This window comes from Pleurodeles waltl, chromosome 4_2, assembly GCF_031143425.1.
Source record: "Pleurodeles waltl isolate 20211129_DDA chromosome 4_2, aPleWal1.hap1.20221129, whole genome shotgun sequence".
Lineage (NCBI taxonomy): Eukaryota > Metazoa > Chordata > Amphibia > Caudata > Salamandridae > Pleurodeles > Pleurodeles waltl.
In genome coordinates, this window is record NC_090443.1 from 1,023,452,101 (window position 1) to 1,023,466,856 (window position 14,756).

General features: G+C 45.9%; 1 protein-coding gene across 1 annotated transcript in view; it reads left to right on the plus strand.

The window, feature by feature from the left end:
* The window catches only part of LOC138294249 (membrane-spanning 4-domains subfamily A member 4A-like), a 105,295-nt gene extending 91,106 nt beyond the window's left edge, over window positions 1–14,189 (plus strand). Inside the window, exons 6-7 of the mRNA XM_069233369.1 lie at window positions 12,960–13,085; window positions 13,483–14,189. Of these exons, the coding sequence (XP_069089470.1) occupies window positions 12,960–13,085; window positions 13,483–13,701 (345 nt within the window). The 3' untranslated portion in view covers window positions 13,702–14,189. The remainder of the gene's footprint in view (window positions 1–12,959; window positions 13,086–13,482) is intronic.
* The last annotated feature ends 567 nt before the right edge of the window (window positions 14,190–14,756 follow it).

The following is a 14,756-nucleotide window of genomic DNA, read 5'->3' on the forward strand; positions in this document are numbered from 1 at the left end:
CCCCCACCACTGGAAGTGGAATGAGGGGGGCCTTTGGATGCCCACCTGTCTTACCACTGGCTTGACAGGTGGGGCAGGAGAGGCAAAACTCCTTAACCTTCTGGGACATATTGGGCCAGTAGAAGTGGTTGACTAACCTCTCCCACGTCTTGGTTTGTCCCAAATGCCCAGCAAGGGGAATATCATGGGCTAAGGTCAGAATAAACTCTCTGAAACACTGAGGCACTACCACTCTCCTAGTGGCACCAGGTTTGGGATCTCTTGCCTCGGTGTACAGGAGTCCATCTTCCCAATAGACCCTATGTGTTCCATTTTTCTTGCCTTTGGACTCTTCAGCAGCTTGCTGCCTAAGGCCTTCAAGAGAGGGACAGGTTTCTTGTCCCTTACACAACTCTTCCCTTGAGGGTCCCCCTGGGCCCAAGAGCTCAACCTGATAAGGTTCCAGCTCCATAGGCTCAGTTCCCTCAGAGGGCAGAACTTCTTCCTGAGAAGAGAGGTTCTCTTTTTGGTGTTGTGTTGCAGCTGGTTTCCCAGCTGACTTTCCTTGTCTCTTGGTAGGCTAGGCCATTTTTCCAGACTCCAGCTCTACTTTTTCACCCTGTGCCTTGCACTGTGCCCTAGTCTTGACACACACCAGTTCAGGGATACCCAGCATGGCTGCATGGGTTTTCAGTTCTACCTCAGCCCATGCTGAGGACTCCAGGTCATTTCCAAGCAACCAGTCTACTGGGATATTTGAGGAGACCACCACCTGTTTCAGGCCATTGACCCCTCCCCACTCTAAAGTTACCATAGCCATGGGATGTACTTTAGTCTGATTGTCAGCGTTGGTGACTGGATAAGTTTGTCCAGTCAGGTATTGGCCAGGGGAAACCAGTTTCTCTGTCACCATAGTGACACTGGCACCTGTATCCCTCAGGCCCTCTACACTTGTCCCATTAATTAAGAGCTGCGGCCTGTATTTTTGCATGTTAGGGGGCCAGGCAGCCAGTGTGGCTAAATCCACCCCACCCTCAGAGACTAATGTAGCTTCAGTGTGACACCTGATTTGCTCTGGGCACACTGTTGATCCCACTTGGAGACTGGCCATTCCAGTTTTAGCTGGATGGGAGTTAGAAGTGGTATCTTTCTTGGGACAGGCCTTGTCTCCAGTTTGGTGTCCAGACTGACTACAGTTTCGACACCAGGCCTTTTTGGGATCAAAGTTTTTACCCTTGTTCCCAGGATTGTTTTGTGAAGAGGCTCTGGGCCCACCCTCCTGTGCAGGTTTTTGGGGGCCTGTAGAAGACTCTTTACTATTTTTATTTTTGGCTGTCTCACCACCTTTCCCCTGGGGAGGTTTTGTGACCCCTTTCTTTTGGTCACCCCCTGTGGAAGTTTTGGACACCCTAGTCTTGACCCAATGGTCCGCCTTCTTTCCCAATTCTTGGGGAGAAATTGGTCCTAGGTCCACCAGATGCTGATGCAGTTTATCATTGAAACAATTACTTAATAGGTGTTCTTTCACAAATAAATTGTATAGCCCATCGTAATCATTTACACCATTTCCTTGAATCCAACCATCTAGTGTTTTTACTGAGTAGTCTACAAAGTCAACCCAGGTCTGGCTCGAGGATTTTTGAGCCCCCCTGAATCTAATCCTATACTCCTCAGTGGAGAATCCAAAGCCCTCAATCAGGGTACCCTTCATGAGGTCATAAGATTCTGCATCTTTTTTAGAGAGTGTGAGGAGTCTATCCCTACACTTTCCTATGAACATTTCCCAAAGGAGAGCACCCCAGTGAGATTTGTTCACTTTTCTGGTTTCACAAGCCCTCTCAAAAGCTGTGAACCATTTGGTGATGTCATCACCATCTTCATATTTAGTTACAATCCCTTTGGGGATTTTCAACATGTCAGGAGAATCTCTGATCCTAGTTATGTTGCTGCCACCATTGATGGGACCTAGGCCCATCTCTTGTCTTTCCCTTTCTATGGCTAGGATCTGTCTTTCCAAAGCCAATCTTTTGGCCATCCTGGCTAACTGGATGTCCTCTTCACTGGAGTTATCCTCAGTGATTTCAGAGTTGTTGGTCCCTCCTGTGAGGGAACCAGCATCTCTGACTATTATTTGTGGAGTCAGGGCTTGAGAAGCCCTGTTCTCCCTAGATAGGACTGGTGGGGGGGAATCACCCTCCAAGTCACTATCATCATCCTCTGTGTTGCAATCCTCAGAGGGGTTGGCTCTTTCAAACTCTGCCAACAGCTCCTGGAGCTGTAGTTTGGAAGGTCTGGAGCCCATTGCTATTTTCTTTAGTTTACAGAGTGACCTTAGCTCTCTCATCTGTAGATGGAGGTAAGGTGTGGTGTCGAGTTCCACCACATTCACATCTGTATTCAACATTATGCTTCTAAAAGTTGGAATACTTTTTAAGAAACTAAAACTAGTTCCAGAATCTAATTCAAACTTTTACCAAACTTTTAAACTCTAAAAGAAAATGCTAACAGGGACTAACACAAGGCCCTAGCAGGACTTTTAAGAATTTAGAAAACTTTTCAAATTGCAAAAATCAATTTCTAATGACAATTTTGGAATTTGTCGTGTGATCAGGTATTGGCTGAGTAGTCCAGCAAATGCAAAGTCTTGTACCCCACCGCTGATCCACCAATGTAGGAAGTTGGCTCTGTATGTGCTATTTCAAAGTAAGGAATAGCATGCACAGAGTCCAAGGGTTCCCCTTAGAGGTAAAATAGTGGTAAAAAGAGATAATACTAATGCTCTATTTTGTGGTAGTGTGGTCGAGCAGTAGGCTTATCCAAGGAGTAGTGTTAAGCATTTGTTGTACATACACATAGACAATAAATGAGGTACACACACTCAGAGACAAATCCAGCCAATAGGTTTTGTATAGAAAAATATATTTTCTTAGTTTATTTTAAGAACCACAGGTTCAAATTTAACATTTAATATCTTGTTTGAAAGGTATTGCAGGTAAGTACATTAGGAACTTTGAATCATTTCAATTGCATGTATACTTTTCAAGTTATTCACATATAGCTATTTTAAAAGTGGACACAGTGCAATTTTCACAGTTCCTGGGGGAGGTAAGTTTTTGTTAGTTTTACCAGGTAAGTACGACACTTACAGGGTTCAGTTCTTGGTCCAAGGTAGCCCACCGTTGGGGGTTCAGAGCAACCCCAAAGTTACCACACCAGCAGCTCAGGGCCGATCAGGTGCAGAGTTCAAAGTGGTGCCCAAAACGCATAGGCTTCAATGGAGAGAAGGGGGTGCCCCGGTTCCAGTCTGCCAGCAGGTAAGTACCCGCGTCTTCGGGGGGCAGACCAGGGGGGTTTTGTAGGGCACCGGGGGGGACACAAGCCCACACAGAAATTTCACCCTCAGCGGCGCGGGGGCGGCCGGGTGCAGTGTTAGAACAAGCGTCGGGTTCGCAATGGAAGTCAATGAGAGATCAAGGGATCTCTTCAGCGCTGCAGGCAGGCAAGGGGGGGCTTCCTCGGGGAAACCTCCACTTGGGCAAGGGAGAGGGACTCCTGGGGGTCACTTCTGCAGTGAAAGTCCGGTCCTTCAGGTCCTGGGGGCTGCGGGTGCAGGGTCTTTTCCAGGCGTCGGGACTTAGGTTTCAGAGAGTCGCGGTCAGGGGAAGCCTCGGGATTCCCTCTGCAGGCGGCGCTGTGGGGGCTCAGGGGGGACAGGTTTTGGTACTCACAGTCGTAGAGTAGTCCGGGGGTCCTCCCTGAGGTGTTGGTTCTCCACCAGCCGAGTCGGGGTCGCCGGGTGCAGTGTTGCAAGTCTCACGCTTCTTGCGGGGAGATTGCAGGGTTCTTTAAAGCTGCTCCTTTGGATAAAGTTGCAGTCTTTTTGGAGCAGGTCCGCTGTCCTCGGGAGTTTCTTGTCGTCGTCGAAGCAGGGCAGTCCTCAGAGGATTCAGAGGTCGCTGGTCCCTTTGGAAGGCGTCGCTGGAGCAGAGTTCTTTGGAAGGCAGGAGACAGGCCGGTGAGTTTCTGGAGCCAAGGCAGTTGTTGTCTTCTGGTCTTCCTCTGCAGGGGTTTTCAGCTAGGCAGTCCTTCTTCTTGTTGTTGCAGGAATCTAGTTTCTAGGTTCAGGGAGAGCCCTTAAATACTAAATTTAAGGGCGTGTTTAGGTCTGGGGGGTTAGTAGCCAATGGCTACTAGCCCTGAGGGTGGGTACACCCTCTTTGTGCCTCCTCCCAAGGGGAGGGGGTCACATCCCTAATCCTATTGGGGGAATCCTCCATCTGCAAGATGGAGGATTTCTAAAAGTTAGAGTCACCTCAGCTCAGGACACCTTAGGGGCTGTCCTGACTGGCCAGTGACTCCTCCTTGTTATTCTCATTATTTTCTCCGGCTTTGCCGCCAAAAGTGGGGGCCGGGGCTGGAGGGGGCGGGCAACTCCACTAGCTGGAGTGTCCTGCGGTGCTGTGACAAAGGGGTGAGCCTTTGAGGCTCACCGCCAGGTGTTACAGCTCCTGCCTGGGGAAGGTGTTAGCATCTCCACCCAGTGCAGGCTTTGTTACTGGCCTCAGAGTGACAAAGGCACTCTCCCCATGGGGCCAGCAACATGTCTCTAGTGTGGCAGGCTGCTGGAACCAGTCAGCCTACACAGATAGTCGGTTAAGTTTCAGGGGGCACCTCTAAGGTGCCCTCTGTGGTGTACTTTACAATAAAATGTACACTGGCATCAGTGTGCATTTATTGTGCTGAGAAGTTTGATACCAAACTTCCCAGTTTTCAGTGTAGCCATTATGGTGCTGTGGAGTTCGTGTAAAACAGACTCCCAGACCATATACTATTATGGCTACCCTGCACTAACAATGTCTAAGGTTTTGCTTAGACACTGTAGGGGCACATTGCTCATGCACTGGTACCCTCACCTATGGTATAGTGCACCCTGCCTTAGGGCTGTAAGGCCTGCTAGAGGGGTGTCTTACCTATACTGCATAGGCAGTGAGAGGCTGGCATGGCACCCTGAGGGGAGTGCCATGTCGACTTACTCATTTTGTTCTCACTAGCACACACAAGCTGGTAAGCAGTGTGTCTGTGCTGGGTGAGGGGTCTCTAGGGTGGCATAATACATGCTGCAGCCCTTAGAGACCTTCCCTGGCATCAGGGCCCTTGGTACCAGAGGTACCAGTTACAAGGGACTTATCTGGATGCCAGGGTGTGCCAATTGTGGAATCAAAAGTACAGGTTAGGGAAAGAACACTGGTGCTGGGGCCTGGTTAGCAGGCCTCAGCACACTTTCAATTCAAAACATAGCATCAGCAAAGGCAAAAAGTCAGGGGGTAACCATGCCAAGGAGGCATTTCCTTACAAAGACGCAAAGGAATCTTCAAGATTCCTTTGCGTCATTTTCCTTTGCGTCATTTTATGGCACCCCTAGCGCCGGAACGCCCCCCCTGCATACATTATGCCTGGCACAGGCATAATGTGGCTCAAGAGGTTACAAAGTGGCGCAATGCAAGCATTACAGCACTTTGTAAATATGGCGTGGCAGAGGGAGCCAAAGCCCCAGCCTATGTAATTTTAAAGAACTGGCAAAACCAGACCTAATATCAGTTTTATTCATCAAACACACATAAGAGGCACAGAACAGAATGTGGTAATTGAGTTAAGTGTCCTATGTAAAATAGCACCTCCTTGATGGAGGAAGGGTACACCAAACAGCCAATAGTCTGACATGAGAGACAAATGTCATGCAGGAGAGGCTTAAATGTGTGATCACCTTACCATGTATAATAAGTTCTATCATTTCTTGAAGAGAGGTAATCAGGTGAGGAAAGGTGTGTGTGTCTGTATGGGCCTCCTAATCTGTGTGTGTGTGTGTGTGTGTGTGCCTCTGTCTGTGTCTCTCATGTGTGTCTTATAGTATGTGTGTGTCCGATCATCACTGTGTGTGTATGTTTGTGTGCATGCGAGGGGGGACATGTGTGTGTATGCATGTGCCTGTTGGTCAGTCAGTGAGTGTGATGTGAATGGCCAGTCGGTCAGAGGGTGTGAAAACGTGTGTCCATTGGTCAGTCATGCACCCGTCAGTCAGGTGGTAAGTCAATGTGTGTGTATACCCATCAGTTGTTTGGCCAGTCAGGGGGCAGTTGTGTGTATGTGTGTGAGTGTTCATTTTGTTTACCTGTGTATGTGTGCCAATCAGACAATGTGTGTGTGTTTGTGTGTGTGTGTGCAATCACCCATCACCCAGCTGCTCAGTCATGTGTGAGCTCCCGTCAGTTATTTGTTCAGTCATGTGTGCTGGTCCATTTGTGAGTGTCACTTGGTATGTGTGCGTGCGTGTGCATTAGTCGGTTCATGTGTATTCATTTTCACTAAGTCAGTGTGAGAGTGTGTTCAGTCATACCGTGTGCCAGCATCTGTTGGTCCTTCCATCGAGGTGTGAGCATATCAGTTGGCGTGTCAGTTAGACCGTTTGTGTGTATGTTCTCCAGACAGCCAGTCTGCATGTTTGTGTCACCATCAGTCAGCTGTGTGTGTGTGTGTGTGTGGGTGTGACAATGTGTGTATGTGTGTATGTTAGTAAGTCTGTCAGTGTGTTTGTGTGTGAGTCAATTGGTTTGTCAGCTCTGTGTGTGTGTGTGTGTGTGTGTGTGTCAGTGTGGCCATTCATCAGTGGGCTTCCCTTGCTCAGTCAGTCTGTGTATATCAGTGATAGGATCCATCTGTGTACATCAGTCCGTCTACCTGTTTGTTTGTCTGTGTTAGTCCAGCTATGCACTCAAGGGATTCGGATTACAGAGGCCCATGCATAAGCCAGTGGCACAATGAAACTTCAGTCCCGCCACCCCATGCAAAATACATCCACTCTCTGGACCCGTCTGTGCACCAGTGCTTAGTTTGTAAATAAAAACGTGCAGGTGCCTAAAACCCTCCTTTAAAACACGCAGCTGCTGCAATACAATTTTGGAGAACAGAATACTGAAACAGCATAATCCTGAAGCCATCTCGGGCCTCTTTAAGCCATTTACAGCCACTCCCAGCCCCTTCAGCTCACACTTGCAGCTTTCGGTCTTCTCCCTTTGTGAAGTTTTGTTTGTCTTTTTCCTCCCTTTTCTTTCGTATATGAGGCTTTTGCTCGCAGTAAATGCTTCAGGCAAAAGTAAGTGTTGGTACCCCACACTGGAAACCACTGGCTCAAATTAAGCACTGCTGTGCATAGAGCAGGAGAGGGCCCCCCTGGAGTGTGAGGGGCACACCATGGGGGCTGCTGACCCTAATGTTACACCACTACCACAAGCCATCCACGGAGCTGCTGTTGAATGCCTTGGGTCTATGCATCATGGCACGGCTAGGCCTGCTACCAGCACCTCCGGTGCCTGTTTTTTTAGTGTGGAAGGGATCAATGGACACTGTGGACCACTGGAGTCTCAGATTGCTATTGTTTCTGTGCTTATTCTGAAGTGCATAGCAGTGCTGAGCACAACCTGGCCTGAAGACATGCGAGGATGCATGCCACATGAGATACATGCCACATGAGAACTTGTGCAATTCCTCAATCAGCTGCATTTATTCTACAATATTTGACACGATTTTCTCTGTAAACAATTTCTGAAGACATCCATCATTTTGCAAGCCCTCAGTGTTTAAAACGTGTCACAAAGTTCTCTCTACAACTTTCTAAAAGACTAGTACACCCAAATGCCATGCGCATTATTGACTTACATGTTATGATACATAATTTACAAAAAAATTGTATTTCTGGATATCTTTCCAGTTTTTCTTTGCTTCTTGAACGGAAACCAGCATCAACTTAAAATGCAGAAGGGGAGCTTGACCACCATTCGACAGTATTGTTTTAACACAAATACTGTTCTTTAGCCTGTCCTTAGAAAACCTCTTCCTACCTTCTGGTAGTTGTTTCAATGGGCATGTTTAGCATCCAGGGAGATGAGAGGAGTGGGCCCTACAGTGACTGACTTCAGACACCAAGGTATGCTTCATTGGCTCCAGAAGGGACTTGCCTGATCATTGACAATATGGGACCCCCCGGCATGACTTTTCCTACAAAATTCCACTCTGCTCCATCAAACATTTGCAAGTGTTCCCCCACTCACACCGTATGGTGCAGGAACACCGGATCTCATTTTGCCTCTGGTAAAATCCAGCAGGTGAAATTGCTTTGGGAAAGTTCTTCAGTGTAGCCCAAACTGTTCCTTGGTCTCCTCCTGACTCTATGTCAAGGCACAGGTGAGCATGTACTGCTTCTGCCTGCTAGGTAACATCCTCCCCTTCCATACCTCACCCTCCCCCATCCTTCACCTCCTGAGAAGTACAGAAGTCCTTCCACTCATTCACCCCCTGCTTCTTGTAAATGTCACAACTGAATCATTGCCCTCTTCTAATGCCACAAAATTGTAAGAAACGCTTTGGTCTAAATTGTCCTCTTCATCTATAACCGCGACCATTTGAAACCTCTACTCGCAGTTCATCTGACCACCATGTCTGACATTCATTCTGCCACCCAGTTGTAATATAGTTGACTTATAGCATGTCTTGTTGAGTCACTACCTACAAGATTGATTAAAGCTCAAGGTCCCTCTGCCCTCTGGTTCACAGCTGATTCCTCTTCTTGCATGAATCTTCAAGACTCCTTTTCAGACCAAAACATTTTAATATCACTGACTCTAAAAAGATTATCACAAACCTGTCCATTCCTCCAGAATGACTTTCTATTTCTTCAAGGACCATCAGGCCCCATATAAAGTTGAAGCTTTTGACATCTTAGAAACCCTCAAGAACCCTGTATGTTGTTGCTTGTCCTTAACTCCTTCACATTTGCTCTGTGATGATCTTTCAGGGTTTTACACCAATAAAATTAAAGACTTTCTTCATTTTTGTACGCACAGTTCTCAGTTACCACTTATGATGGAAACCTCCTCCCTCGACCTTTTGCTTCTGAACACCTTTGCTCCTGTTGAACATCCTTTTATATCTGCTGAACCAGCAATGCTGAAATCAGGATCCCCTTTGGATTCTTCAGTGTTCCCCTTAATAAAAGGCCCTCTGCTGACCCAAAACTCCTTTCCAACTTTAGACCTGTTTCTCTTCTTTCTTGTCCAATTCCTATTCGCAATGTATACTTCAACCAGAAACAGTTTTTCTTTCTTGAAACCTCTGATCACTTTGATAGCCACCAATCAGGCTTACGACCCGTCTTCATTACTGTATCGGTTTTAGTTACCGTAGTGAACGAAATGAGGCTATGTGTGCATGCAGGAAGCTCATCTATCCTCTTTCTACTTGACCTCTTGGCTGCCTTTGACATAGCCTTTCACTCCATTCTTCTTCACAAAGAGAGAGAGAGAGAGAGAGAGCGAGAGAGAGAGAGAGAGAGAGAGAGAGAGAGAGAGAGGAGAGGTGTGAGAGGTGTGAGTGGGAAGGGTAGGCCCGTCACTGGCTGTTTCCATCTCTTCAACACAGCATAGGCTGCCTACTTTTCACTAGGCTAGAGTGAAACTCATGGAGTTTTACTCCACGGAATTCAGCAGAGTTACATAAAAACACAGAAGGAGTCCGCTGAGTTCCGTGAGTGAGTGGAAATCGGACCATCGCAGTCCCTGCGCTGATTTTAGTGCCGGAAGCTTGTTCCACACTGAGAAATCAGTGCGAATGGCACCACATGGCACACAAGCGGGCGCTGCCTCTCAATTGGGTTTTGCTGATACTTGAGTAGATTTTCTACCTAAGCACTAGCATACCCAATGCAAACTGTTGCAAACGCCTAAGACGGCCTGCGTTGCACTCCTAACGAATAACATTTGCACTAGGTGACTCACCAACTTACCACTGGCAAGCTCACATGAAAAAAAACTCTGCCACGCAACGGTCAGAAGAATTTTGCTGGAACTACGCTTTACATGTGTAATGCAGAGTGGCCAAAACTCTCCCAACTCTGCCAGAGAAGTGGTGTTTATCGCCCATGTCTACTTTTCATCTTTCCAATTAGACTACTTTAATACATCCTGCGGAGTCCCCTAAAGGTTCGGAAAATGGCCCTCCTTCCATTACCCAAATATTGTTGGAAAACTGTAGCCCTAGCCTCTGCTCTCTTTAGGATGGACTACTGTAGTTCAACCTACTTAGCGCAGACCAAAAATCTGTTTTGTAGACTCCAGAGAATACAGAAGACAGCTTCTCGCTTGCTCTTTATCTCTGCAACTAGGAGGCAATATCGACTCAACTTTGAACCCTCTATTGGCTACAGCTGCTCTCAGGTTGCACTTTCAAAGGCAAATGCCTCTTTTATAAAGGTATCTGAGATAAAGGCCCTGACTACCTGAGGAGGCTTTTTCCTCCCTATGTTCCTTCCCCCATCCTAGGATCCTGTCTGTTCAACGTATCATTGTCCCCACATTTATGGGACAAACCCCTGCTGTTCCTCCATTCAGTCACCCCATATCTGAAGTTCAGAGAACATCTAAAAGTCTACCTTTTTGTTTAACTGTTCCTCTGGTTCATTCCTCTTTCTTGCTAGTTTCACGGCTAGCACCAGTGCACCCCCCTTTTGGGAAGAAGTGCACTTTATAAAAATTCACCTATATTCATGGTGGGACATTTGAGAGGATTGGGTGGAGAGAAAGAAAGAGAGAGGGAGTTGGTGGAAAAGGTGCATGATACAGAAGAAGAGAATATACGAACAAGGCAAGAGGGGAAAAGAGGATGGCCTGGGATAAGAGCATTGTCAGAGGCAGGGGATGATGGGAAGATGGGATGGGGAAAAAGTGGAACAGAGAAGGAGGAGGGCTCACTAGAATAAGATGTGGGAGGGTTAGCAGGGGATATCAGGAAATTGGTAGTGCTAGAGGGAAGAAGGTGAGGGAAGGATAGGTGGTCAAGGGGAACTGGAGAGTATAGGAAGAGCAAGAAAAGGTAACATCAGGTTCCTGGGCAGACCCATGAACCAGGAAGCTAAAATGCAACATGGTAATGAAAAAGCCAATGGATGAGTGCTGGCAAAGGGGGCAGAAAAGTAAATGGAGAGTGCATTTAGAGACATGGAGAGGAGGGATAGTGAGTTAATGAGTGGTGGACTGAAAAGAGGAAGGTGTTGTCAAAAGGGTGCTAGATGAGCGATTGGTACTTGGGAAGCAGAGAAGACAGGTGGAGAGGGAAGGTGGGGGGGTCTATGGGTAAAAGGATGAAGTTGGGAGGGTAAGGGGCTGGGAAAGAGGATTAGTATCTGGGGAGAAAATAATGCTTTACAGTTGGTAGAAAGGTTGAAAGTGACTGTCCTATCAAAGACTTCAAATTAAGTATTTTTGTGGCTCCAAATGGATGTTGTGCTTCAGTCCACTACTGGTCATGTTGTGAAGTGTCCTACTACAACATAGGCTGTTTTCCATATCAGAACTAGAAAAGGTAGTTTATTTTCACCAAGGTCTCTCTGCAACTTATCTCATCCAAAAACTTTGTAGCACCATGGTCTGCCTATTAGCTCTTTTGAGAACTTTAGTAAACAAAGAGCCTAATGGAATCTTGGTAGTTTGTATACCCCATTTCAACAGCAGCAGTGATAGAGTGTACCTACTGCTAAGACAATGGTCCACTGCCAAATTTAAAACCGAGCGGACCATATGTTTAATCATGGCAGAGACTAATCCGAATATGTCGCAATTAAATCCCTCTCGCAGCCGCTGGAGACAGACCTCTCATTTCGCCCACCTGATTTACATGGTTGAAATGAAAGCTCAGTTTTCACTCTCCATCACAGCCTGGAAAACCCTGCTGGTAAGGGGCAAAACTGCTAAATGTTCCCCTTGCCATGGGAAAGGACTCCTAAAGCAAGGGGATTATTTTGTTTTTTATTTTAAAAGAGGAAATCCTGTGATTTTCCTTTTAAAAGCAAAAAAGAAAACAGTTTGGTGCAGTGAACCAAACATTGAAAGGTATTGACAGGAACCGCTGTGAAGCCAACGCTTTAAGAAATGACAGCATGCTTGGTACCATTTCTTTTTGGCGGGTGGCACTTTCGTCAGGGTGGCTGAGTAATTTACTCCATCTCCTGATGGAGAAATGGACTGCCTGTCAAAAAATAAATCAGGCCCAAAGTCTCTACTCCTGAAGAAATTGAGTCAGTCAAACTTTGGAAAGCTGAGAGGTATACGACCTTATGAGAACTCATCACAAATAGGGTGAAGATAAGATTAAAAGAATGAGGAAAGGTGCAACAAATAAGGACTTTGGGGCTTATGTACAGTCTCGTGGTGTAGTGCAGCACAGCAGCTCTCTTGATGGGCCGCTCTGCACCACCGGTGAAAGGGCAGATATGTGCTGTATCTACAAGATGCGTCACATTTCTGTCTTCTCCTCCTGCACTGGCGCACAAATTGCTGCCTAGTACCAATTCAGGCACCCTTGCACTATGGTGCAAAGACGCCCGAGTTGTGAGGATGAATGTTTTTGTGCAGGAAGGGATACCTTCCTGCACACAAACTATCAAGGGAGGTGTTTCCCTCTTTCTATGTGTGCTGCAGTATGCAGCACATAAGGAAAGAGATAAAAATGGGGAGAAAAACAGATAGTTCTCCTTGTTGCTTCACTTCTATGCTACCTCTGGGGTGGTGTAGGAATCTGACGTATTCCCAGACTTGTAGATCTAGGAATGCTTCAGATTCCTTAGCGTTCCATGGGTGCTGCATGGGAACACCCACAGCAACACTCGTGGAACACCCCTTTCACGCAGTTTTATGTGTGAAAGGAGCCTTTATTCACAAGGCCATAAAAAGCTTGCCAGGTGGCTTTGCGTGGCATTGTAAATATGGGCTGGCACACTGCGCCACCAGAGCGTAAAAAAAACAAAAAAGATTCTCCGGTGGCGCAGTGTGCTTGTAGGGCCTCACCTTTGAATCATTACACTACTCAAAGAGTGTACACCTGTTAGACCACATTACTTTGCTAACTCTTTATTTGCTCTGCGTTGCCTCTTTCAGACTTACAAAGACGGTATACTGGGTGTTCTTCTGCTGTTCTTATTGCTGGAGTTCTGTGTTTCTGTTGCCGTCTCCTCTTTTGGATGCAAATCTATGTCTAATTCATCCCATTCACATTTGGCCCAGGTAAGTCAGATGTTGTCATCCAACTATGTCCCCTCTTCTCTGTGGTGAAGGTAGATAATGTGGGTTCTTCAGCGATGCTCAGGTGCTTGCTGTAGATTCTCTGTTTATCAGGGCACCCAATATTTATCCCATTAATAGTTGAGCATAAAGAACCTAAATTGCTAGGGAGGTTCTGACATTTTGAGGCATTGAATAGTATGGTGGATGGATGGATGAAATTATCAGTCGTGAACAATGCTGTTCGAGGAACACGAACGCCGTTTGAGGGGCTTGATGTTCATAATTATTTTTATAGACCTTTTGTGGTTTAGGATGTCTGATTTTGAATTGTGTACAGAGTAGTGCTGGTTCTGTTCCAAATCAGCGATTGTTTTTATCAACATACCTCCTTTTCTAGCCTTTGTTTGTAGTTCAGAATGCCGGCACCCAAGAACCAAGAGTCCTTCCAACGCAGGCTACAGGAGTACCAGTGGCCATAGGGCAAGGGATGTCCCTGATGCAAGGAATGCCAAGTCCATATGGACTATCGACCGTGCAAGCTGCCCAGGGTGTGACGTCAGAATCCACCACTGTACCACCTCCATTATACTACAAGGATGTGCCTGGTGATGCCTAAGGAGGAAGAGGCACCTAAGGACTCACCGTTGAAGAAGATATATTTTAATTTCTACAGTAAACAAGTGATGAAACAGAAAGACACCCTTTAATTTTTTATCCAATGAAAATTTCTCATTAGTGATACACAGTCTCCAGTTGTACTCAGTTTGTGATGTTTTCAAGTGTTTGCTGGGTCCCTTTCTCTTCCTGTCTTTAATGTGTTTAAGACTTTTCTCTTAAACCTTTGACTGATCTCTCTCTGATCATTCAACCAAAATGTTATACTTCATTCTGCTCTGTTCTAAAGAATGATCAACTGAATGTGCCTTTCCCTCCTACTTCCCATCAGGATGCTTAAGATAATGTTTTGTTTATTTTCACAGTTTTATTCCGTTTTTATGCATGCACAGCACTTTGACAAATGTAATTTATAAAGTCAATAAAATGAAAAACAAGAACTGGAGGCAACTATAGTAAAACAAAATAAACATTAATATACATTAATATATTGAATAACATTATAAAGTATATCCTTAATACATGCAATGACTGCTCTCTTGACACCAAGGGCTTGGTTTACAAAGGTAAATGTACACCTTTGTGTAAGTTTACTATTTGTTTTATGTTCACAAATGACAAGCTTATTTTTACTAATAGTAAATTCACGACTGTAGAAATGTGTTGTTGCTGCTGGGACACCGTGGTTAACAGCCTAAGGCAGGTAGTAGTAACATGGTAGAACATTCTCTGGATCAGTGTATCACTGGACAACATCCCTTAACTAAAAGGAGACAATTAGTTTACAGATTTGAAGCCTTGGGTTTGTTGATAGCAAAAAGCAATATGACAAGTCAGTGACTGATACAAAATAGCCATATATTTGAGAAATGGGGAAAATGAGGTTCATAAATGGGAACCGGGTGAGGACAGTATGATGTTATGGGTCTGCACAGACCTGAAATGTCTTCAGGACTGGAGACAAATGCTATTGAATTTTGTTTACCCTGAAGAATCAGTAAATTCATCTCAGAGAATTAGGGGCATATTAAAGAAAAGTGGCCCTGCATACAGAGC